Below are 23,224 nucleotides of genomic sequence, written 5' to 3'. Positions count from 1 at the left end.
TTTCTTTCTTTTTAAAAAATATATTTTTAATGAATTCAGAGAGGAAGGGAAAGAGAGAGCGAGACATCAATGGTAGAGAAGCATTGATCGATTGCCTCCTGCGCGCCCCATACAGGGATCGAGTCCGCAACCTGGGCATGTGCCCTGACCGGGAATCGAACCGTGACCTCGGGGTTCATAGGTCAATACTCAACCACTGAGCCACACCAGCTGGGCTATCTCCATTTTACAGTGTAGGCTTAGGGGGAAGAGGTGACTTACTCAAATCACACAACTTGTAAGAGACCTGCTTTAAGGTCACCAATCGTCCTTTTAGGAAATGTTTATCAAGCAACTGCTCAGTACGTAACGGAGTTCACCGGCAGGCTCCGCCCGTCCCCACATGGTGTTAGGCGTCGAACATTCCCGATTCCCTTTCATCGCCACAACGTCTTCGAGGTGGGAGGGTGTTAGATCCCTTCACACGGGAGGAAAGGGGCTCCGGTGGGGGACTTGCCCAGGGTCACCCAGAAGCTAAGGGCAGTGGGTGACTATGCTGTGGGCCCTCCGACGGCTCTCGCAGTCTGCGCCCAGAGGTGAACCACAACAGGAAGAGACAAAGACAGCAACAGGGCTTGTTGGCGGGTCAGTGGCTAAGGCAGGTGGGGTGGTGCTGGGAGGAAGTGTTTCTGGGAACTGTGGGGGCAGAGAAGCTTCCTGGGGAGGCAGACGCCTCTCACACGGGGGCTCCAGAGGGCCCTGGGTGGTGGGAGAACACTTTCTCCGGCCTCCTGGCCACGCTGTGTACTTGTTCATGGTCAAATCCAGCCTTTAGTAAACTTATCGACACCTCCCATTCCGATCATCACCGGGAAGGGCTTAGGAAGGGTTCCACCTCCCTCCACATCCCCACTGAATCACAGCCCCCGCCAGCACTCTGGCCGGCGACCGCTGCCCATGCCTCGGCACGGAGGGGCTGCCCAAGGCCTCGCTCAGCATGTGGGCCTGGGGCCAGCAGCACCGACGTGCCTGGAGCTGGTTAGAAACTCTCCCGTGAGCCAACGCTCCGGCCCCACCCCAGACTTCCTGCATCAGGCCCTGCAGTTTAACAAGATCCCTGGGTGACTCACATGCCCATTAACATTTGAGAAGCTGGGGTTGTGGGCGCCGGTTCCCCCCAGGTCTCGGGGTGTCTGTACATCTTGGGAGGGGAGCCACCGCTGGCCCGGGCGGTCTCCTGAAGGATGCCGGTCTGACGCACAGTCTTGGGAGACAGGAGTGCCCCAGAGCTCGGGGTGATTTGCTTACTGCTGGTTACAGAAGATTCCAGTTCTCGGCTCAGAGTTCCTCTGCGGTAACACAACCCCTGTGTCCGGTGCCACCTGGCCCTCTTCACGTCTCTCTCCGGGAGCCGAGGCTGGAACCCAGCACAAACGCCGATGATACGCTAGCGATTGCTGTGATGAATAAACTGTCCTTTGTCTCTGACCCAAAAGTCTCGTATCTGTAGCAACAGCCACGGAAATGCGGCCGGCTACGCTGCTAAACTGCAAATAGCATCACAACCTGACTCTTCACTGTCCTCCAGCCGCATCCAAGGGACCGACAGACTGTTTCTCTACGCTTACCTCGCCAGAAAGCTGTGCACAGCTCTGCACTCAGGTTTTACTTTTCAGGCTAGACAGGAAATGTATACTTATCACAGACCAATCAGAAAACACAGATAAGCAAAAAGTATTTGAGAGCATGTAATGTCCCTCCAATCAGAGAGAGCTGTCCTCATCTGTTTGGTGTCCAGACTTCTAGTCGCTTTCTTTTTATAATATACTAGAGGCCCAGTGCAAGAAATTCATGCACGGGGGGGGCGGGGGGGCTCAGCCCGGCCTGCACCCTCTCCAATCTGGGACCCCTTGGGGGATGTCTGACTGCCCACAGGGATTGGGCCTAAACCGGCAGTTGGACATGCCTCTCACAACACAGGAACGCTAGCTCCTAACCGCTCGCCTGCCTGGTTGTCCCTAACCACCTCTGCCTGCCTGCCTAATCGCCCCTAACTGCTCCCCTGCCGGCCTGATCGCCCCTAACCACCTCTGCCTCGGCCCTGCAACCACTACCCAGGATTCCCTCCTCCGGCAGGCCGCAGGCACCCGAGACCCGGGCTTCTCTCCCTCTGGAAGGCTGCAGGCACCTGGGACAGGACGCAGGCAGCTTTTCCTTCTCCTGGGCCACAGCCACAGCCGCTAGCACTCAGGACTGCAGGCGGGTGGCTTCACCCGGGCCCGGCTTTGTCAGGAAGGACATCTGGAAGGTCATCCGGAAGACGTCTAGTCTAATTAGCATATTACCCTTTTATTAGTATAGTGGTTTTCTTTATCGATTTTAGAGAGGAATGGAGAGGGAGAGAGAGAGATAGAAAGATGATGAGAGAGGATCATTGACTGGCTGCCTCCTGCACTCCCCACACTGGGGATCATGCTTGCAACGGGGGCATGTGCCCTGACTGGGAATCAAACCACGATCGCCTGATTCATAGGTCGACGCTCAACCACTGAGCCACGCCGGCGGGGCACATATGTTGTCTTTTAATGGTTTTCTTGAAAAGACAGCATGGACATCTTTCCAAACCACTAAATAGACACCCACATCATGCTTGGTAATGCTTGCCTAGTGCTTCATTGTACAGACAGTTTATTCAGCCCCTATTTGTGGACATCTATTTGGTTTCCTATTTTTGGCTATTCTAAACAACTTTGCAAGGAACGTCCATATATGCACATTTCAGTGCAATTTTCCAGCGCTTTGGGTACATTCTTGGAATTGAAAATACAAAGCCAAAAGATAATTAAAACAATAAAACACATAGCCTTTAAACTAATACTGCTCTAAGCAGTTTGCATATATTAACTCATTTAATCCTCACAGCATTTCTATGGAGAAGCTAACTCGCTGCACCCATTGTACAGAGAATTTAGGGGACTCATGCAAGGTCACCCAGCTAAGACAGGATGGAGCTAGGGTCTGGCATATGCCACAGCAAAATATGCCACTTTGGCATAAGGATTCTTTTGAGCTGAAGGCATCTGAGAATCAACAGATGTAGGAAAAGTTCTTTGCTTCCCCCTTAATTGTATAAAAGCAGGACATGAATTTCCCTTTGTGAAGGTGGTGCAGGTTCCCACCTCCCTCTCCTTGACCAGAATGAGGAGAGCAACTCTGATCACCAGGACAGAGAGCCAGGACCAAGATGAGTTTGCATAAACCGACCTTATTAAAATCACCCTTATCTTCCATTAGATCCCAAAGACGTTTCCTAGTTACTTTCCCACAATTCATTGGCCCTAGAAGCCCAAAACCCCTTTCCTTTGTCTCCTCACTTCTCAATTCATCACACCGTCGTTAAAGTGGTATATAAGCTCCCAGCTCTAACCACCTCTTTGGGTTTTTACTTCTTTTCTGCGAGGCCCTCATGCACATAAAAATATTAACTTCAATAAAATTGTGTACCTTTCCTCCTGTTGATGCCTCTTGTCAGTTTAACTAGTCCATAAAATGCTCACGGGTTCTCTGAGCCAACGCATTTGGAAAATGTTACATACTAGGTTTCCCCGTTTGAAGATTCTTAATGCACATGAACATATTAAAGGCTATTTTCCAACAAATACCCAATTCTCCCACACGCAATGGGGAAGGATGGTACCCGTCCCAGTGATGTTAGGTTTGGTCAGGCAACTTGCTTTGGCCCATAGAACGTGGGCGGAAGTTGACAGGGCACCAGTGTAGAACGTAAGGGGTATTGTATATTTCTACTTGCTTTTCGGGTATCATTTGAACTCTTCCTTGAGACGAATGTGCCCAGGCAACCTCCCTAGCCTGCTTCAGAGACCAGAGGGGCAAACCTGAACTCAACATCCAGCCTTGGGCGGAACTGCTCAAGGGGACCCATGAACTTGTAAGCGAGAAATAACTGCTTACTGCTGTGTGCCACTGCGATTTGTGATGGTTGTCAGGCCACAAAAGCTGTTAATACAAGGGTTCCTAGAAGCCCTTCAATAAACATAATTAGCATTGTTCAACGTTTAACCTCCCCCAAGTCATTTGATGAGATGCCCTTATTTACTCCCTAGAAAGCACAACGGGAAATAGTAATGCAAACAAACCACTTGGTGGTGATTATACGCTACAAGCATTAGGATTTTTTAAAAAGACTTTAAATTGATTTTTACAGAGAGAGGAACAGAGAGGGGGAGAGAGAAACATCGATGTGAGAGAAAAACATTGATCGGCTGCCTCCTGCACTCCCCTCCCCCCCGCCCCGCCCCCAGGATCGAGTGGCAACCCAGGCATGTTGGGAATCAAACTGGCAACCAGCCAGGGCTAAAAGTATTAGTATTTAATTTTGAAAAGAGGCATTTCTTGCCATAGGATTCATTACTTAATCCATAGAATCATTCACTTTTTAAATTTCTAGGAAGTATACCAAAAAGCCTTCCTAAGATGTATCGTGTTATTATTCACTAGAGGCCCAATGCATGAAATTCATGCAAGAGCCTTGGCCCCCCACCTCCATGGCTTTGTCCAGAAGGATGACCAGTCTAATTAGCATATTATGCTTTTATTATTATAGATTACTAGAACCCAGTGCACTGAGCTTCTAGTAGGGTTCCTAGCAGCTGCCAGCCACAGGCGGGGGCCTCCCTTCCTTCCCCTGGCTGGCCCCGCCCCCTGGTCGAACTCCCAGACAACTCCTGGTTGAGGGGACAATTTGCATATTATGCTTTTATTACACAGGATACCTACTACTTCTTCTCTTGAGGTTGTCAACTTAATCTGATATACTTAGAAAGGTGGTTTTTTTTAAGGGAAAATTGAAACATTATTTGTTTCAACACACTTTTGCCTCTCTCTCTACACACACCACACCACACACAACTATAACATTAATCTTACACACCGTAAATATTTTTTCCAACAAAACCTTGGAACTGCTGATTAGCACTTTTGTTTTATGGAAAATTTACACCATATGTATAACCTAATTGGCAATATTAGGCCTCACTGTCATCCCAATCAGCCAAGTTAGACTTAATTTCTGTTAAAAAGAGATTGGCTTAAAAAAAAAAAAGTTATAGGATTTGTAATATGCATTCCTGGGACATCTTTCTTTTACATGACTTTATTTTTTTAGAAATTTATCTTTGTTGAAAGTATTACAGACGTCCCCCTCTTTTCCCCTACTGACCCCCTCAACCCTACAGTCAATCCCCTGGGACATATTTCTTTCTGAGTCGTAACTTAAAGACTGACAGATAAGGCACAGAGCCTTGCGATGAATGTGATGCTTGAATGAAATAGGATGCCGTCACTTTCAATATTTCCTATCGATCCTCTCTTTGCTTGGCCCCAAGGGGCCTTCCCTCAGGGAGGACATTAGTCTGAGACTGGAGAGATGTGGGCATTACATGAAAAGTGTCACTTCCGGAGAAATTGGAAGTGAGAGCTTCCCTTGCTTCTGCCACCATTCTTCATCCTTGACAAAATCATGGCAGGACGTTGATAGACATGAATATCTACCGTGGGGTCCTGGTACCCAGACACTTAGGTTTTTAACTGTTCTTTTGTCTAGTACCTACAGGTTTTACGATACCAGAGGGTCACCCCCAATAAAATTAAAGATGGTCAGCCTTGCTGGCGTGGCTCAGAGGTTAAGCGTCGACCTATGAACCAGGAGGTCAGGGTTCAGTTCCCGGTCCGGGCACATGCTTGGATTGTGGGCTTGATCTCCAGAAGGGGGCATGCAGGAGGCAGCCAATCAATGATTCTCTTTCATCATTGATGTTTCTATCTTTCTATCCCTCTCCCTTCTTCTCTGAAATCAATAAAAATATATATTTTTTAAAAAGATGGTTAGACTAAGACACGTATTTCTTCTGCAAAGTGGGAGAAGGGCCATTTGAAAGGGGAGGTGGGAAGGGCGGACCGGCCTGCCATCAGTCACAGCCACATTTTCAGGGCAGATGGGTCTTAGGAAAGAGTCTGGGAACAAATTCCCCAAAACCATCCGTGCCCAGGGGCCCCTTGAAAATCTTGTAGCCCCAAGGAAAGGCATATTCCAGACAGAAATATTCTATTAAATTACAATCATATCCTAAAAAATTGTTAAGACAAAGAGCTGTTTTTCTCATTTTTCTTAACCAAAACATTATAATTTTACTTTAAAAAGGAGAAGCGTCTCTAAGGGTTTTTTTAAAAGATAATTTATTGTTAAATGAAGAAGTCACAAAGCGAAATGGAGGGGGACAGAGGTCAAAGATAAATTTAAAAAACAGCTTCTGTCCAATGCTGCCCTGGGCTTCCTAAGGTTAGAAACAGGAAAGCGTCCAATGGCCAGGCCATCGCTCTTTCTTAAAAGGTCATGAAAATAAAACGACTTCTTTTCTGAAAACACCAATCATCCTTCTTACATGAAAGCCATCACTCAAGAGCCTGAGGAAAAAGACGTTGATTCGTAAGGAAACGGTGTCTCCCAGGTGCACGCAGGAATGTTTGGTTTTAATGAGTGAGTTTTAGGAAGCGCTGCTTCCGCCTTGCAAACCAACAGGAACCCACCATCCACCGGCGTCATTCATCCGCCCGAGTGTCCCACTGCGTCTTCTCGTGATTGCTTTTCTGCTACGTCCAGCCAAGCAGGTTTGAAGGGAAAGGATTAGGAAGAACTCAAGTCGGTTCCCTAGTGAATAACTTAAAAGAAAACCTGCTTGTCCATTTGCATTACACATTCACAACCGCTCACTCCTACTTACTTTCCGGATATCATTCCGATTCTCTCCCCACCTAGAATGACTTGCCTGAACTTAACCCAATGCCCCTAAAACGAAATCCCACGTGGACATCTCGGCACGGGGCTGTGCCTACGGCCCCGCTCTCCAGCCCGTCTCTCCTGACGGGCTGCCCACGACGGCGTCCTGAGCTCACTCAAGTTGTCCTCATGGGGCTGGAGCAAAGCCTTGGGAATTCTCTTAACATAATTTAAAAATCACATTGATCATGTGTCTTACATGATAAGACTATGGAATTGGAGTGAAAAATCCACGTTTCTCATAAATGCCATGCCATTTGCTTTTCCAAACACAGGAAGCATTTGTTGCTCGGCGTGACTAAGGAGACTGTAGGGTCCCAGAGGGGACACCCCCCTCCCCTGACCCCATCTTGGCAAACTCAAGAAGGTCCCGCCCCCTGCAGGCTCCACAGGCGAGGGGGCGCGGGATGCTTGCAACCAGCTAGGAGCACCACCGACCACACATGGTTAAGCATGAAGAGGACACCAGACAATCTGGCTCAATAGGCCGCCCAGGACTTTAAATGGGTGTGATCACCATCTCACTGCTCACACCTGCTCTCCTCAGAACAGAAGTCCCTGCTGTGGCTCCAGGTGCCCACACAGCTATCAATTCTGCTTGCAGGGCCGGTGGACAAAGCCCTCAGCAGAGACAGCGGGAGCCCAAGCTAACAGAGCTCTGTAACCCTCAGGCACCTGACAATTTGGATGTAGTCAGAGGAAATAGTCAGGGTTTGTTCTTTCCAGCACCGGGAGAGAAAAAGCCATCTGCCACTTTCTTCACTCAGAAACCTCAGGGATTGGCAGGAAGAAGTAAGGGTTGGGTGAGGCAGGGCGGGCAGGGGTGAAGGCAGAGGCAACCTGGCCCCCTGCACCCTCCTGGCCCAGCCACCGCCCCTGCTTCTGAGGCCAATTCAGCTGAATTCACGAAGTTTCTTCAGTTCACACTCAGTGCTGTGTCCCTTACACTAAAATGAACACTTAAGGGAATGGAACCGTCACAACAGCACTCAGGCCCAGGTTTTGGAGTTGGACTTGGGGCATCAGGCCCTACTTTGACTTCACCTTTTGCTTCACAGGAGGTGGGGGCGGGGGGGGGGGGGTCCTTGCTTTCGGCTTAGACCTAAGGCACTGGCAGAATTCCTCTGCAATGTGGACACAGTGGAGACCTAGAGCAGCTGACCCAGGGGCCCGGGGCGGGGGGGCACCCATCCTGATGGACCAGATCACCAGAAACATACACATCTGCCCCCAGGTGGGGCCAGGTCCTGGGTGAAGCCCCCTGGTGGAGTCCCCAAAAGCGTTTCTCCTAAGCACTCTTTTCAAATGCCGCTTCTCTCTGCTATGCTTTGCCTTGTGAAAAAACAGGGAAGTATTTGGGAGCCCCAAATACACAAGCCTGTGGCGACGTCACCAGATGCCAAGGGTGCGAGGCGCTTTGCCAGGGCCTGGGCTCAGGAGTGAGCAGAGGGACCGGGGCGAAGCCCCTGCCAACAGACTCCGCCATCGTCCACCTGGCCCAGCGGAGAGGTGAACACAGGACGAGCCTTCCCTTTCTTTTAAAAATGTTAATTCTTATTCTGCGGTTTGGGGCTTTTTGATGTCGTGAAAAAGACTGAGAGAATCCCAGGCTTTGGGGTTAGCAGGAAAGAGAAGTGGGAATGGAAAGAGAAAATGGCATGGACTCGGCTCTGCACAGATTGGGCCACATGGGCGTCCCAGGCCCAGCTGGGGCTGAAACCCCTCCACACTCGCTGCTTCCATCGGAGGCCTTCTCCTCCTCTTTCTCAGACCCACAGTCCCCCGGAGAGGCGCGCCCCTCCCTGGTTCACACCGTCGCTCTAGTTGTCTCTCTATTTTCTCATCAGATTGAGACTCTGGGGGAAAGTGCGCAGCAGCAAACTAGAAAGACACCCCTTTTCAAAACAAAGCATTTTAAAAAACCAAATTCTCTCGATCACTCTGAGATGCCGTGACATTTTTTTCTTCCCCAGGCCGGGCTTAGAGGTGTCTCTAGGTTAGATTCCTGGGGGCACGAGTGAGACTGGAGGGCAGCGGGGCGCGGAGACCAGGGCGGTGACCAGGGCGGAGGAGGAGCTGGCCCGCCCGGCAGCCTGCTGAGTCAGCACTCGTCCGAGAGGTAATCCCCGCCGCCCGGGAACTCGGAGGCCTCGAGCTCCACGCTGGACAGGAACCGCCTCAGCGTCTTGCGGCAGTTGTAATCCAGGGTGGTGGTGTAGACGGTCTTGGGGCACTTGGGGTAGACGATGGTGGTGCTGAGGAAGCGGGTGGCCTTGTGGCGGGGCTCGAAGCGCAGCTCGGCCTTGTAGCTGCGCCACGTGCAGTTGGGGATGCAGGTGACCGTCTGGCTGCAGGAGGCCACGGCCAGGCCCAGGGGCAGGCGGACGTCATCGATGAAGTGCCGGTCTGAGTCGTACTTGACCGAGGAGGTGTACCTGGGCGGGAGACGGAAGGCAGCACGGTGAGCCCTCTGAGCTAGGGGCACTGGAGTCCCCGCTGTGACCGTGAACCTCCCGCGGGTGCACACCTTCAGATGTGGCTGCTCTAGCCAGAAGCATCAGAGTTAGTGAAGCACTTACTGTGCGGTACTATGGGAAGCACTCTACGTCCAGGGTCTAATTTAATCGTCCCAGCAGCCCTGGGAGAGGAAATGGATGTGCAGAGGTCAAGGTTGCCGTGTGTCAAGCAGCAAGGATGGACCGGCTCCCGGCACAAAGTCAGAGTGGGAGGAAGCAGTGGGGGCTGGGGTTTAAATGCAGGCGCAAGATTCCAGAGTTTACCGGACACTCACTGCTTCTTGCTGTAGGCAGTGTCCCCTTACTTAAGCCATGAGAGCTCGGTCAAGTTACTGACCTGAACTTTTCCAAGGCTCAGTTACCTTTTTTCTGTACAAAGTGTCCAATAAGAACTGGGCAGAAAGTTAACACAGCAAGTGCTGCAGGTGGTAATCTATATATATAAAAGCCTAAGCAACCTTTACCACAGAACAACCGGAACGACCAGTAGCTATGACCCGCAGTGAGCAGGCAGGCAGGCCAGCGGGTAGGAGTGAGCAAGCAGGCAAGCGAGCGGGTAGGAGTGAGCAGGCAGGCAGGCAAGCGGGTAGGAGTGAGCAGGCAGGCAGGCAAGCGGGTAGGAGTGAGCAGGCAGGCAGGCGAGCGGGTAGGAGTGAGCAGGCAGGCAGGCGAGCGGGTAGGAGTGAGCAGGCAGGCAGTCGAGCGGGTAGGAGTGAGCAGGCAGGCAGGCGAGCGGGTAGGAGTGAGCAGGCAGGCAGGCGAGCGGGTAGGAGTGAGCAGGCAGGCAGGCGAGCGGGTAGGAGTGAGCAGGCAGGCAGGCGAGCGGGTAGGAGTGAGCAGGCAGGCAGGCAAGCGGGTAGGAGTGAGCAGGCAGGCAGGCAAGCGGGTAGGAGTGAGCAGGCAGGCAGGCAAGCGGGTAGGAGTGAGCAGGCAGGCAAGCCAGCAGGTAGGAGTGAGCAGGCAGGCAGGCAAGCGGGTAGGAGTGAGCAGGCAGGCAAGCGAGCGGGTAGGAGTGAGCAGGCAGGCAGGCAAGCGGGTAGGAGTGAGCAAGCAGGCAAGCCAGCAGGTAGGAGTGAGCAGGCAGGCAGGCAAGCGGGTAGGAGTGAGCAAGCAGGCAAGCGAGCGGGTAGGAGTGAGCAGGCAGGCAGGCAAGCGGGTAGGAGTGAGCAGGCAGGCAGGCAAGCGGGTAGGAGTGAGCAGGCAGGCAGGCAAGCGGGTAGGAGTGAGCAAGCAGGCAAGCCAGCTGGTAGGAGTGAGCAGGCAGGCAGGCAAGCGGGTAGGAGTGAGCAAGCAGGCAAGCGAGCGGGTAGGAGTGAGCAGGCAGGCAGGCAAGCGGGTAGGAGTGAGCAGGCAGGCAAGCCAGCAGGTAGGAGTGAGCAGGCAGGCAGGCAAGCGGGTAGGAGTGAGCAAGCAGGCAAGCGAGCGGGTAGGAGTGAGCAGGCAGGCAGGCAAGCGGGTAGGAGTGAGCAAGCAGGCAAGCCAGCAGGTAGGAGTGAGCAGGCAGGCAGGCAAGCGGGTAGGAGTGAGCAGGCAGGCAAGCGAGCGGGTAGGAGCGAGCGGTCCCGGATTGCAAGAGGGGTGTCCGACTGCCGGATGTCCGACTGCAGGGATCGGGCCTAAACTGGCTGTCAGACATCCCCTGAGGGGTCCCAGATTGCAAGAGGTTGTAAGCTGGGCTGAGGGACGACCCCCCACACCCGTGCATGAATTTCATGCACTGGGCCTCTAGTTACTATATAACAACGCGAGTTCTACTGCTACACCACGGTGAACAGTTTTGCTACCCCCTAAAGTGATCAATTAGCTCTTTAAAGAGAGGATGAAGGAACCCAGAAATCTTAGATGCTGCTTTTGAATGCTTGGTGATACTAGTACCTGTGCCCTTTGGCCTTCAAGCTGGCCAATTACAATCAAAGCCAATTACAATAGTTTTTTTTTAAAAAATATGTTTTTATTGATTTTATTTTAGAGAGCGAGGAAGGGAAAAGGAAAGAGAGAGGAACATCGATCAGTTGCCTCCCACACATATCTGACCAGGGATCGAACCTGAAACCTGAGTATGTGCCCTGACCAGGAATCGAACCTGTGAACTTTCGTTACATGGGGTGACGCTCAACCAACTGAGCATCGGCCAGGGCACCCATTACAATCTTGATTGCCATAAAATAAACAAACATCAATATTCCTCAGCAGCTACTTTATTTTTTCTTAAGTCTTTCTTTGGTAATTCGGGAGGTAAATCTTTTTTAATATAAGCGAAGCATGAGTTCATTTTCCTGTAGAATTTATTACAGCTTCATATGTACTGAAATATACATGAGCATCACACACAGACACATCTAACAGCATTTTGCGCCCCCTCCTTCGCCCTGTGTCAGGGAGTAAGAATCAGCATTCTTCCCGGTGAGCGGGAGGGACACGCCCATTCTCCCCGGGCGAGTAGGTAAGAGGCTGGTGAAAGCTAATGTCATGAAGTCATGTCCTCATTTTGTTCAAAATACAAGCTCTGCAGGAATAAAGGGCTGAACTGCTCACCTCCAAAGAGGTGAGCCTCCTTTGTTCCACGTCAAAGGGCCCTTTGTGTTAAGGCAACTGAAACTCTAGCTATAAAACCACTGGTTCCCAAAAGTAAAATTCCTTTCTCTAAAAAGACAGATCTTGAACAGAGCCTCTCAGTGAATCTGCCCCCAGATAATCCTGGATGATATAAAGTCCCAAAGGGAGGGTGGTGCTGTCCCAGTGAAATTATAACCTAAAACAGGGCGACAGCACCTTGAAGCAGGGTTGGGAGGTGGGGGAGGGGGGGGGAGTGGGGACCTGGAAAGAGGAACTAGTTTATTAGAAAATTTTAAACCTCTGATGGCCATGACATATGAGGTTCAAAAAGCAAGTTGCAGGACTTTATGTGTAACATGATCGTGTTTTTACTTTAAAAAGTGTGTCCATATATTTAACTCGTTAGAATGCAGAAAGAGTGGCCACCAAACTATGACTAGTCTTTGTTTTTGTTTTTTAAAGAGAGGAAGGGGGGAGGGAGGGAGGGAGGGGGTGGAGAGAAACATCGATATAAGAAGGGCGCACAGATCGGCTGCCTCCTGCACATGCCCTGACCAGAGATGGAACCTGCAACCTGGGTATGTGCCCTGGCCAGGAATTGAACCCACCACCTCTAGGTGTACAGGGCCATGTTCCAACCAACTGAGCCACATGGGCCAGGACTGATTAACTAATTTTTTTAAAAAATAATCATTAATTTCTGGAATAAAAAGTGAAAAATTTAACAATGAAATGAACTCGGCACCTGCTATATTTACCTTACTTCCGTCGGTGGTAAAGGGTCAAACTCCACTCCTTCGCCGAAGGACAGGGGGCAGAGCCTCGGTGTGCAGGCGGAGGCCGGAGGGGTGGGGAGCGAGGCCGGACTCTGGGAGGATGGAGAACACAGTCAGACCACAGGCCAGGCTGATACACCCCCACAGCCGGTCCTGACTCTGAGCCTGCAGCTGAGGGCCCAGCTGTGCCTGTGTCCCCCGTCCTGGGAATGATGCCAGAGAAGGTCTGACTCAGCATGGAAAGAGCAATGGACATTTCAGATTTTTTTCCCTGCCAAGGGAGCCCAGAGGTCTGGGTTCGAGTCCCAGGTCTACCAGGAATGGCTGTGTGCCCGCACACGAGTCACATCACACGCCCTCTGAGACCTTATCTGCACACTACGGGGTGCCCCCTTCCACGCTGAGGTTCCGTGAAAGGCTGAAAAGAGGAACAGACCAGGAGCTGCCGCGCCATCCCACAGCAAGGCGGTCAGGAAACCTCGGTCAACTGAGGCTCCGCTAACCAGAACCCTCAATTATGTGCCCCCAAACCTGTCATTGTCTCGGCAACACTTTAGAAAAGGCCAAAACAAAATCCTCCTACCAGGGGTTGTTTGCCCTGCAGATTCAGTACCACGTCCTCCACCTCCCTGCCCTGGGAGAGCCACACCCCACCAGATGGAGGACCTGCGCCCTCCCTGGCCGATGAACACCCCAAAGTTCTCTCTGTCACTGTCCACTCTCCAGACACTCAGAGAGCCAGAGCAAGCATGCCCGGAGGGTCCTGGCTTCCCGTCTGGTCAGAGCTTCAGACTTTCTGACTCATCGAGCAGCCTAGGAAGACAGTTCCATCCTAGACACAGGTGCCCGTCGCCACCGGACTTGACCGGGGCCCGTGTTACCTGGGCAGCAGAGGGCAGCCCTTTGGGTTCCCGGGCTTACCGGAGAATCTGTCATTGTCTTTGCCTAATTTGAGAGAAGGATCCACACTGGCGGGGGTGTGGAGGTGGCAGCCCCACCCCCACATCTTCTAGGGCAGAGAAGGAAGCAGACACGTCTAGAAGGTTGGCTCTAAGACACTGATCGCGTTACCAGGACAAGGTGTCACTGGACGTGTAGGTTGGAAATACAAAAGCCCAAGGGGTCAGGATAGGTCAGGGGGCGGGGCAGGCACCTGAACGTGGGTGGGAGTTTAACGACCCCGCTGGGGCAGGAACCAAGTGGGTGGGGGGAGGGGGGCATTGGCTGCTGCAGAGCTTTTGGATCCAGCCCCCAAGTCCTGACAGTGGGCCCTGCTCTGCCCCCAGCTCTCTGGCTGGCAGACATTCCCCAACCTCAGCGGCACCTTCCAGACAGTCCTGGGCTGCAGGACGACACAGCCACAGGAGCGGGCAGGTGACGCTCCAACACACGCACAGCCTGCTCTCAGCACTCAGTTTCCTTCCTCTGCCTTCTCTGCTCCCTCACCCCTGCCCACCCAACTCGCTGAGCACACACACCTTGCTCCAGGTGCAGGCTGGGGGGGGCCAGGGCAGCGAGGTTATAACAAACATATGGACAAGGTGCCACCAGGGGCCGGGGACTAAGCCACACACTCCAGCACGAATCTGGGAAGCACCAAGGAAGACTTCCCAGAGGAGGTGACGAGTTGGGCATTGAAGGGGTGCCAGCAGGACTTTGAGGGGTGGAAAAGCTGACCGGGTGCTGAGAGCAGAAGAGGATGGACTTGGAGAGCAAGGCAAGCCAAGTGGAGGGAGCAGCAGCAGAAGCGCGGGCTGAGGGGACGATGAGGCTAGGAGGGGCCAGGTCTCAGGGCTTCCGAAGGCCACGCTGAAGCTGTTGCTGGCTTCGTATGGAGACCAGAGAATGCACTGGCGTCCACGGAGAGACAGGGTCCGCGGTCGCTGATGCCATGCACTATCTAAGTGTGTGGCTACCACCCCAGGGGGTGTGGGGGGGGGGAGGGCTGGGGTGAGAGCCACTCTGAGCTTTGCCTGCAGGAGGATGTGGCCTCCCTGAGCCCTAGGAAAAGGCAATAAACACCACCACATGAGCGATTGCTGGGGCAAGAGAGACTCCGTGTTTTTCTTTCAATAAAAAAATTAAAAGAAAATAAAAGGACTCATTTTTTAAAGTTCCCTCCCACCTAAAGGCCCCCCCCCCAATCAGGTGCCAGACAAGGGCTGTTAGGTGGCAGGACAAGGGGGACCACAGGAGGCCAGAGGCTCGCGGGGTGACCCTTCTCAAAACGTCCCTCCGGGGCCAGGAACAGTCCCCAAAGGCGGGCCCCACGTGCCCTGTGAATCGGGGAGCTGGGAGCCGGAGCACAGCCCTCTCCCCAAGACCAGACGGAGGGGAAGACCCTTGGGAGCCAACGTCTGCAGCGGCAAAGCTGTCCGGCGAGACTGGGGTTCCCTCTCGGTGTCCCGGGACCCCCTCCAGCCCGGCTGGGGCAAGAACGCGGCCCATTCCCGCCCCAGCCGCAGCCAGGCAGCCTCGGGGGGCCGCCACCCCGAAGGGAGGAGGCGGCGGCTCGCCTCTCCCGGGGCTCCCGCGCCTCCCAGGCGATGACAATTTTCCAGCCACCGGCTCCAGCTGGCCGGGCGCTCGCAGCTCTCCCGCCCCGGCTCCCAGCTCTGGCCACGCCGCCCCGACGGGCGGGTGGCGGCGCCGACAGCGCGCCCCGAAAGGGGCCGCAGGACCGGCCGGTGGTCTCCCGGGGCCCGGCTGCGGGTGGGACGGGGAGGGAAAGGGCCCGAAGGGTGCCACTCACCGGGACCGCGGGGGTCGCCGCCACGTCGGGCTCCAGCGCTCCGGGCGCCGGTGCGCGCTCCCCGCCGCCGCCGCCGCCCCCGGCCGCCGCGAGCCCCCAGTGGCTGGGGCTGGGGCTGGGGGGCAGCCCCGAGTCCGGGCTGTCCAGGACGCCGTCGCCCTTCTTCTTCGTGTCCACGAGCTCGGGCACATCCTGCAGGTTCAGCCGGCCCACCATGGCTGTGCGCGCGGCGGCGCCCGGAGGGGCCGCGGACGAGCGAGGGGCGCAGACGCGGGCCGGGGCCGCTGCCCGCCCGCCGACCGGGTCTGGCCGCCGCCGCGCCCGGGCCCGCCTCCGCCCTCCGCCCCGCCCCGCCCCGCCCGCCCGCCGGGCCGCCCCGCACCGCCGAGCCGCGAGGCCGGGCGCCAGGGGCCGCTGCGCTCCCGCGGAGAGCCGCCCGCCGCCCAGCCCGCCGCCCCGCCCGCCGCCCAGCCCGCCGCCCAGCCCGCCGCCCAGCCCGCCGCCCAGCCCGCCGCCCAGCCCGCCCCGAGCGCGGGTCCCAGCGCGGGAGCCCCTTCCGGCCCCACCACCCGGCCCCCGCCCCGCTGCAGGTGGACGCGAGACCCCACTGGCCCCGGGGTCTGTCCCCTGACCCCTGTCCCCTCGCCCTGCCCCAGCGGGCCCGGCGGGAGCCGATGCCTCCAGCCAGCGGTCTGGGGGAGCCGGAGCAGAGCCGCCTGCAGAGGCGCGGGGAGCCGCCGAACCCAGCGAGCAAACAACTGGAAATTATTAATAGTTAATGCACTTCGTATGGCTCTCGCCGCCTCTTGGCTCAGCAGGGCGGGCTCTGGGGCGTCTCTGGCTCTGGTTTCTGCCCCGCAGGAGAAGGGGGCCTGCTCCCTTGATCCTCGGGGGACGCCCGCGGGGACACATCACTCCCTGGCCGGACGCTCAGATGAACAAGCGGTGGCCACACCTGGCGGCCTGGGACCTCGGTGGTGACCGAGCTCCGCGGGATCCCCAGGAGCTGTCTGAGGGGCCGTGGGCTCGCTAGTGAGGCCCCAGCTCTTCACTCATAGGAGTTCCCCTCTAAAACCCAGACGGGGCGGGGGGGTGGGTCTCCCCTCCTTTTTATTCAACAGAAAGACCCTATCTGAGTGGGCACTCGTTCCAGTAGCTGCCAGCTGTAGACCTGGCTGTCCTCAAACCCACTGCTGTTTCTCACAGAGACCTCCATGATGAGCAGTAAGGATAGGAAGTCCCCACCCTCGCCGGCCCCCACCCCGCCCTAACCTGGGGTTTTGATGTGTGTTCAGCGCACAGCCTCAAGCTGGAGCTATGCCCAGACCTAGCCTGCAGGTGCCAACTCTAAAGAGAAGTCGCGCCCGGGGTTGGGGGACTTCCTGGCTAGATAAGAGGTGGGCTCTGTGCAGGCCCCACGTCGGCAGCCTCGTCTGTGGCCTGCAAAAACAAAGGGTGCTTGTCCTGCTTGCAGCCTGTTAAAGTTAGCCTTTGAGCAGGTAGATGTGGAGGTCTGTTGGCGAAGTGGGGCCCCCTACACTCCCCACTCGTCATTTTCAGGTAAGAAAACAGAGAAGGGACTTACTTGCTTTGCTCCAAATCATACAGTTGGTACAAGGCGGCTTGCCTCGGGTCAGCTCCTCCGCAGAGATAAAACCTGGTTCATGCCTGTGTGCCAGCAGGCCGTTCCTTCATTTAGGGCCCGTGGGGATAGACTACAGAATCACAGTCCTGGATGAAACTGGCCTCCCTACCCCTATGGCTCCCACCATCTGGGCATCCCAGGCTACCCCCAACCTGGGCATCTGGAGGAATCAAGTGCTTCTGGGGTTATGGAAAGAGTGGGAGGACTGGAGGCCCTGGCAGGCACGTGCCCAGCAGCTGACCCTGAGAACTCTACCCTAAGCCTGGCCAGGTGGGAAAGGTATCCAGGAAGATGGTGATTGCTCCAAGGAGGTGGTAGCCTTCAAGGTCACCAGCCCGGAAGAGGAGGAGGAAGACTGAGAGAGGTCACTGTATGGGCCGGTTTCAGCCCCTCTCCGGTGTGGGTTGCCGGAGAGCTTGGGAGGGATCTCCACCTGGATTTGCTAACACGGCGCCCGGGGGTAAGGGGGCCTGGCAACCTGGCACTGCTACCTTCTTAGGGGAGTTTTGAAGGGCTCAGAGCAGTGGTTCTCAACCTTCCTAATGCCGCGACCCTTTAATACAGTTCCTCATGTTGTGGTGACCCCCAACCATAAAATTATTATTTTTAAAATATATTTTATTGATTTTTTTACAGAGAGGAAGGGAGAGGGATAGAGAGTTAGAAACATCGATGAGAGAGAAACATCGATCAGCTGCCTCCTGTACACTCCCCATTGGGGATGTGCCCACAACCAAGGTACATGCCCTTGACCGGAATCGAACCTGAGACCCTTGAGTCCGCAGGCCGATGCTCTATCCACTGAGCCAAACCAGTTAGGGCCATAAAATTATTTTAGTTGCTACCTCATAACTGTAATTTTGCTACTGTTATGAATCGTAATGTAAATATCTGATATGCAGGATGTATTTTCATTGTTACAAATTGAACATAATTAAAGCATAGTGATTAATCACAAAAACAATATGTAATTATATATGTGTTTTCCGATGGTCTTAGGCGACCCCTGTGAAAGGGTCATTCGACCCCCAAAGGAGTCGCGACCCACAGGTTGAGAACCTCTGGCTTAGACGATCCACTTCTGACAAAAGATCAGAGACAGACATCACAGTTGCCAACATGAACAGGGGGTATGAAGCTGCAAGCGTTGGAGGGTCTGGGCAAATCAAAGGGGCATCTTTGAGGCGCCCCCTTTCTCCCTGGCACTGGGGCCATCCAGCAGCATGGGTACCTCGACCCTCCCACTGGACCAGGAAGCACCCACACACTGTCCTCCATCCCATGAAAGTTCTGTCTGATCCCCAAGAACACCCCCCCAACACCAGAGGGCACCTGGCAACCCCTTTGAAGAATGTCTTCAGAGAACATCGCCAGGCCTCAGCTCCTGCAGCAGAAAAGGATCTCCTGCTGCCGCCTCCTTCCTTAGGGGGCCCAGCATGGACACGCAAGAAACTGGAGGAGCATGAAGAGGAATCCAGGCCTGGGACCTGACCTGACAGAGAAGCAGAGGTGGGACCGTGGGCCCCATGAACCCACTCAGGTGCCCCGCCCCCAGTCACCTGCACCAAAGTCTGACCTCCACAGCTCCCAGAATTCTGTAAGCCAATCAAAAGCCAATGAGGAGCCTGGCCAGTGTGGCTCAGTGGTTGGCCGTCGACCCATGCACCAAGAGGTCACCAGTCCCATTCTGGTCAGGCACATGCCCAGGTTTGGGGCTCAGTGCCCAGCAGGGGGTGGGGGTGTACAGGAGGCAGTTGATCGATATTGATGTTTCTCATCGATGTTTCTCTCTCTCTCCCTTCCTCTCTCTCTAAAATCAATAAAAACACATTGTTAAAAAAGACAATAAGGAGAAGCCCCCCAGGTTTGTTCCTTCTTGTCCAGACTGCAATCGAAGAGCTCGGAAACCAGCCTGAACGGACTGAGGCTACATGGGGACCGAAAGGAAGGTGGAAGCGCATCGGCCTGGCCAGGCGCCCTGCCTGTGCGGGCACCTCCACCACGCATGCACTCCTGGTGGAGGTGAGCAGAGGGTTCCCGCAGGAACCATCCAACTCCCACCTGCCCACGTGTCCTCTGTGCCGGACTTCCTTCGTCACTGCGTGGGAGGTGGGCTGTGCTTCTAGTCCTCGGCAATGAGCTCACTTCCCCTGCGGTCCCTGGGAGAGCCTATCACCTGGGCTCCTCACTGTCCTCCATCTTATTCCAGATCGCTTCCCGACAGAGGTAGCTTTTACAAACTCTAACCATGCCCAGCTGGCGTGGCTCAGTGGTTGAGCGTCGACCTATGAACCAGGAGGTCACGGTTTGATTCCCGGTCGGGGTGCATGCCTGGGTTGCAGGCTCTATCCCCTGTGGGGGGCATGCAGGAGGCAGCCGATCAATGAGTCTCTCTCATCATTGATGTTTCTATCTCTCTCTCCCTCTCCCTTCCTCTCTGAAATCAATTAAAAAAAAAAAAAAGAAAGAGTGTCCTCTTCTCCAAGCTGTGCTTTCAGAGCAGCCACTGTCCCCCGGCCTGGATCACAGCGACCGGTGTCCTATAGGACTCGGCTTCCGGCTTGAGGCCTTTCCCAGCAGGGTCTGAGGAGCACAAGATGCCTGACCATGGATGCCAGTCCTGCCGTTTCCCTTCTTCTGCACCAGGTTAAGCTGATGCCTAAACAGGCGTTGAGTCAGACAAGAACAGGGCAGGACCCCCACACGGCTGCTGCTTATTGTTTCAGAACAGCTTGCCTTCAGTCAACACAGCCAGCCAGGGGGTTAAAACGCTGCCGGCTCCGGCCTGCTGGCCGCCACGCAGCTGTGCCACGGCGCCTTGCGGGGCATTTGCCTCGGTGCTGAATCAAGCCCCCTTTCCTTCCTATGCACCGTGTCACCCAAAACGCTCTGAGTAACTGCATTTTGTGTCCTTAAGCATTTTAAGATTAAGGTTATAGCTTTCAAAGAGCATTGAAAGGGATCTACCATATTCAATAAAGAAAGGAACTGACTAGAAAAAATGTGCTTGGCCCAGCCCGCATGACTCAGTGGTTGAGCATCGACCTATGAACCAGGAGCTCTCAGTTCAATTCCTGGTCAGGGCCCATGCCCAGGTTGCAGGTTCAATCCCCAGGGTGGGACGTGCAGGAGGCAGCCAATCAATGACTCTCATCATTGATGTTTCTCTCTCTCACTTCCTCTCCCTTCCTCTCTGAAATCAATAAAATATATTGATTTTATAGAGCCAAGGGCTTGGCAGTTTCAGAGGGAAGTGGGCCTGGGAAACAGGTCAGGGGCAGAGATGGGGTCTGGCCCAGCCCAGCTGGCAACACTGACCCAGATCCCTAATGCAGCTTAGGGTGAAGTCAGGCCGATGTCCCCAGTGTGGGAGCCCCATGACCCCAAAAACAGGCTCCACCCTGGAGGCCTCCTATTTGTAAGCTGAGAGCTATTCTCCCACATGCTCCCTGGTTACACAGAAAAGGGCTGTGGCCTCTGCAAAATAAAACCCAGATGGGATTTTGCAAAGAGCTGGGGCACATGGCCTCCTTGGAACTGCATCCATGCACTTGCACTCCTGGCTCCGTCCTGCATATTCACACTGCACGAGGACTCGCAGCCCAGAAAAATAGCCTTCAGTTGAGCAATTGAAGTTAAGACCCTTGGCTCCTGGGCTGAAAGGCGTGATAGAAGGGCGTGCTGTCGTTATCCCCGAGAAACAAGTGGCTGGTCTGCACGGCCGCGCTCCAAAGGCAGCCTCGAGCCTCCCTGGTGTGGCAGGACCACCTGGGATTCGGGTCTGTGGGGCCTGCGTGGGAAGGGATGGAGAATGGGAGCCGATTGCTCCTCTGTGACTGTCTGCCCTGCTATGTCCTTCTGGGAGCCATGGCCCCTAAGCGCATTCCTCTCCTACCCCAAATTCAAAGCAGAAGGCACGCAGGCAGGAGGTGGCTGTGGCTTGCTCGCTCGGTGCTGTTGGGAACCCCTGGTCCTTGCCGAAGACATTTACATGGCTTGGGAAAATGTTTTTCAATTTTGAGTCTTTCCTGAAAATTCGCCAGGGGTGGGGAAAGAACTTGGGGTGAGCAGAGAGGTACCAAAGGAAAACTCTATGTGTCTCATGTTTTTCCAGGCTGGGCTGGGGGGGCATGGGGGTGAGGGGAGAGGGGGGGAGGGGGGCTGTAATTTTATTGCCTCTTGCCCTGCACTTTTGCAGGATGACCGCAACCACTGACAAGTATTTCTGGAAATCTCTGAAGGTGTCTCACATAGGTTCATAAATAAATCTGCTCATGCACCCAGGACGCCTGCTATTCATTTTCCTTTCCTTTCCCTGCCCCACTGCCCAGCTTCTGCTTCTGCTAAGTTGTATGGCAATGTCCCATCATGGCCCTGGGAGAGGCTGTCCTTGCTGAGACCACCGCCAGCCCCACCAGGCACCTAGGAGAGGCTGCAGCCATGCTGCTGCGGGCACCATGCCTGGCGCTGCCCCCAGCCCCAGCACTGCTGCCAACACTGGTGGTGGGGGAGGTGCCAAGCTGTGCTGCCATCTGCAGCTACGTGCCTCTGGGCCCTCCTGGTTCTGTTTACAGGGTGGTCCTGAAGCAGTGTGGCTTCCTTTAGGCCTGCCTCCCACCCTAGGATTCAAAGGTGAACCCTGCTGGGAAAGGCCAAGAGATAAATAGTAAAACAAACAAACAAAGTCCCCTTTGAATCCCCCCTCCCCCCCCCTTGGAGCCAGGCCTAACCTCCCGGCCTTGGTAGTGGCGACAGGCTGTTAGTCCCTTTGTAGTTGGAAGGCTATTGCTTTGTGGCTGCGCTCTGGCATGCAAGAGGTGAATGCTCTTTCCATTCTTTTAACTGAACTCAATTTAGTCCGTAGGCCTCCAGTTGGTCTCAAACCTGGAAAACTGTCTTGCTAACTCTGTGGTTTCTTATCTCCTGGGCAAGAATGGTTTTGGGGTAATGACTACCCTGAGCCTTCCCTCTGCCCGGGTGGCATCTGGGGAGGCTTACGTTACATCGTGGCAGCAGGGAGGGCTGGTTGGGGGTGACGGGTCCATGGCCATCTTCCTGCCCACCGGGCTTCTCTGAGCGGCAGCTGGTTCTGTTTGGCTGGGGAGGGCCATCCTTGGCTCTTGAGGACCACATGCCAAATGTTCTGCCTCCTAGTTGTCCCATCCTAAGGTCTCTTACAACGAACTGGCACTTGCACTACTTGTGGGGGCTCAGGGAACTTGGGGGCCACCACCTGCCCAACCGGGTGTGAGGGACTCAGTGAGGTGCCCCCTCCCTGAGGCCTCTCTGGGTGGACAACCTTCTCAGACACTGTGGTGCCTCACTGTTGTGTGTTTTTAATCCTCACCCAGAGATTGACGTGAGAGAGACACATCGATTGGTTGCCCCCCACATGCGCCCCTACCGGGCTGGGGAACCTGCAACCGAGGTATGTGCCCTTGATCAGGAATCGAACCTGTGACCCTTCGGTCTGCAGGTGGCTGCTCTACCTACTGAGCAAACCAGCCAAGGCTGTGGTGCTTTGTTGAACACGGGACTTCTCCATGGGGCCTGCAGTTTCCCATAGTAATTGCTGGAAGCCAGGCAAGGGCTTCTAGACCAGGATTCCCCTCAAAATTATGGGGGTAATCTCTTATCTTGGAATTCAGCCCAGAGTGGTGGGGTTCTAGGTTGTTTTTCTCAGGGGCCTACCAGTTTCTAAACCAAGTCATATTGCCTGTGGTTTTTCCTAGTGGGAAAAGATGTTCAAGTCAAGATGCACTGTTCCTATGATGACGGTGTGGGTTGTATCCAAAGTCCTCCTGAATTTTGGCTCTTCAAACTTAAAGGTACACTTTTAGGCCAAGGAACAAAAACAAAGGAAAACACCGTCTTGCATCGACAGCCATGGCGTTCAAGCCTTTCTTCTCTAGAACCACAAGTCCCTACAGGAGTTCAGAAGCTGAGAATTTGATCTTCGTGGCATCACCACCAGAGCACAGTGCACATGGGACGCGCTGCCCCCTGCTGGCTGATGGGGAAGAGGCCGAGGAGAAGACGACGGGGAAAGAAGCCCAGTTTAACATCAAACTGTTACCTCTCTACGCGCACAAAGGATGCCACTGCGTTCACGGGCAAAACAACCAAGCGTGTGGCCCAGGAGCC

At 54.5% G+C, this 23,224-nt stretch overlaps 1 protein-coding gene across 1 annotated transcript; it reads right to left on the bottom strand.

Moving 5' to 3' along the window:
- Positions 1-8,731: 8,731 nt before the first annotated feature.
- On the bottom strand, positions 8,732-15,751 carry RFLNB (refilin B). The gene is made up of 3 exons (XM_036341786.1): positions 15,436-15,751; positions 12,666-12,775; positions 8,732-9,270 (listed from the first exon to the last, which is right to left on the bottom strand). Exons 1-3 carry the CDS (start codon positions 15,649-15,651, stop codon positions 8,937-8,939), a joined length of 660 nt encoding a protein of 219 aa, XP_036197679.1. The 5' UTR covers positions 15,652-15,751; the 3' UTR covers positions 8,732-8,936.
- Positions 15,752-23,224: the final 7,473 nt, after the last annotated feature.

This window comes from Myotis myotis, unplaced genomic scaffold, assembly GCF_014108235.1.
Source record: "Myotis myotis isolate mMyoMyo1 unplaced genomic scaffold, mMyoMyo1.p scaffold_m19_p_17, whole genome shotgun sequence".
Taxonomy (NCBI): Eukaryota; Metazoa; Chordata; class Mammalia; order Chiroptera; family Vespertilionidae; genus Myotis; species Myotis myotis.
The sequence above is the reverse complement of the archived record's forward strand: the minus strand, read 5'-3'. Positions and strand labels throughout refer to the sequence as shown.

What these genes read in the sequence shown, in the direction of transcription:
- RFLNB (XM_036341786.1), bottom strand. Translation starts at nt 15,651, where the DNA reads ATGGTGGGCCGGCTGAACCTGCAGGATGTGCCCGAGCTCGTGGACACG. An exon ending in CGGCGACCCCCGCGGTCCCG is followed by an intron (nt 12,776 to 15,435) that starts GTGAGTGGCACC and finishes CCATCCTCCCAG; the next exon opens with AGTCCGGCCTCGCTCCCCAC. An exon ending in TTACCACCGACGGAAGTAAG is followed by an intron (nt 9,271 to 12,665) that starts GTAAATATAGCA and finishes TCTCCCGCCCAG; the next exon opens with GTACACCTCCTCGGTCAAGT.